General features: G+C 30.8%; 1 protein-coding gene across 1 annotated transcript; it reads right to left on the bottom strand.

Annotated features, from left to right (window-relative positions):
* Positions 1 to 731: 731 nt before the first annotated feature.
* LOC105625485 (REST corepressor 3-like) lies at positions 732 to 2,106 on the bottom strand (the record flags this gene model as incomplete). The annotated part of the gene is made up of 3 exons (XM_012206813.1): positions 732 to 1,050; positions 1,457 to 1,631; positions 2,018 to 2,106. Coding segments are annotated over 3 exons (583 nt in total), but the record flags the coding sequence as incomplete, so codon positions are not given.
* Between the last annotated feature and the right edge of the window lie 410 nt (positions 2,107 to 2,516).

A 2,516-nucleotide genomic window follows, 5' to 3' on the forward strand; every position in this document is an offset into this window, starting at 1 on the left:
ACACACACACACACACACACACACACACACACACACACACACACACACACACACACACACACACACACACACACACATATATATATATACACAAGTATATACGTCCGACGAGATTTCTGTCAAATGCGTTTTGTAGATAGAACGGATTAAATAAATTATCGAATATTGGTCTTCAATAATTTTTTACTCAAATCAGAACTTTACAGAAAAATAGCAATAAATAAAAATTGTTTATTTTCTTCTTATAGAGCTCTAAAAATTTTTTCAAAACTTTTTAGTAATGCTTTTTTATTGGCAACTTTTTATCAACATGAGAAAATATGAAAAAATTCTCAAAACTTTATAAAAAGAAAATAAGCAATTTTTATCTCTTGTTGTTTTTCTATAAAGTTGATAGTATTTGAGTAAAAAAATATTGAAGACCAATATTCAACTTTTAGTAATTATCTCGTTAACCATTGCGTTAACCATCAAAAATTGCAAAATGGTAGAGGACTTTTCGATTCATCTCAGTTTAGTCCACTTCATCTCACAAAAAGTGTTTAATAGAAGGCTCGTCGGACATTCTGTACGCGCACGCACACACGCACGCACGCACATATATGAGTATGTATTATATATAACGGGAACAATATTTTATAGTAATCAAAATAATATTCTTGATACATTTTCAATATTATATAACAAAAATATATATGACATTGTGTATTGAAAAATACAATGTATATTTTGTACCTTTTCTTCTTTTTCATCATCAATAAGAATGGGACCATTTTCAGCCTCAAATTCTTTCAGTACTGCATCCAAATTATATCTTCGTCGATAGTTCACGAAAAATGATCGTAAATGGGCTTCAGTTTTGGTACCAATAACTTCAGCAATTGCGGCAAAATCCTTTCCATATTTTCTAATGCCTTGAACCGCTAATAGCAATTCATCATTTGTCCAGCGTGCATTTATACGGCCTGACACTTCCGGCGGTCGTAGATGGTCGATACCATCGGTTGTCTTTCGCTTCAGTGCGCTTACTTGTTGTTTGTTAGCTTGTATCTGTGCGATTTCGAAAATTATATAATATTATAAGTTACACAATATATACAAGTAAGAATTAAAGCCTATAACGGTTGAACACAATTATATAAAGCATAATTAATTATATTTTTATTTTTAATATTTTATTTTTAATTATTAATTATATTATATTTTAATTAAAGAGATTATAAAATGCATTGGTCACGAAAGCATTGTTGCATCTGCAATCCTACATTTAAGACTTTTATTCTACTTTATAACATTTCTTTAAAATATTTCAGTATAACACATACCTTAATTGTTAACAGTTTCAAATGGGAGTGTTTGCATATGCTTTCATGATTCATTACGATATAAAAAATAAAGAAAAATGTATCCACACGTTATATTTTTATAGGCTTTTTTTTTGTACTTGTTAACATACTTGACGTTTTAAGCTAACGATCTCAGTGTCGATAGCTTGCAAACTGTTGTTGGCTTGATTTGGTTGACCAGCCAACGCCGCCAAATCATCATGATTCACAACTAAGCCCCGGGGTGGTTTTCTTTTATTCGTACGACCCGGCATGGAAGTTAACGGTCTTGCTACACCGGTACGCCTAAACCATCAAAAAACGTAGAATGATTTTAAGAATCTGAACATGAGGCTGGTCTATATTGTATGTCAATGTCATTAAGATCAATTGTATGTCAATAAGTATCATTAATAAAGATATATACAGTTTAAAACAAAATACGGAATAAGCGAGTTTCCAAGGATATTCATTAATTTTAATTGCTTAAAAACGAACAAATATATGCGTTTATCTGTAAAAAGAGATATTTCGAATAAGCATTACTGCATTGGAAAAAGAGTCAATTCAGTTCCAGTAACTTATTTTTCATGTGAATATCCTTTCCGGCGCTTATTGAGTTGTGTAACAATAATTTATCTATTCGCAATCATTGGCATTGACATTTAATTTACGTTCACTGTTTAATTTACCTCCAATGTAGATAGCAGCTATGACACGCATGTCCCTTGGGCGTCGCACGAACACTATGGCATGCGATGCCACAGTTGCTACACGAGCCCTACAACACATAACACCCTTTTAAAACAAAAATTTTGATAACCCCCCTACCCATAAATTTCTATTTTTTAATTCATTATCATTTATCATCTCCGAGTGCTAAGAATTAATTAGAAAAAAATCATTAAAGTGATGTGTCCCGTTTATCAATAAGTCAATTTTCGTATTTTCTTAAAATTCGCTCAACTGTGGTAGTATTAGTCGAATTAATTCCATAAGCTAAATATTTCATAATTCGTATTTTTTTGCTTTATTTCCTTAGTAAAATGTCAATTAATTTTGACGTTACGAGGAATATTACGAGCAATTTTAATATCACAATTTTTTAACGAGAGAACACACACACACACACACACACACACACATATATATATATATATATATATATATATATATATACACATACTATAT

This window comes from Atta cephalotes, assembly GCF_000143395.1.
Source record: "Atta cephalotes unplaced genomic scaffold scaffold01933, whole genome shotgun sequence".
Classification (NCBI taxonomy): Eukaryota; Metazoa; Arthropoda; class Insecta; order Hymenoptera; family Formicidae; genus Atta; species Atta cephalotes.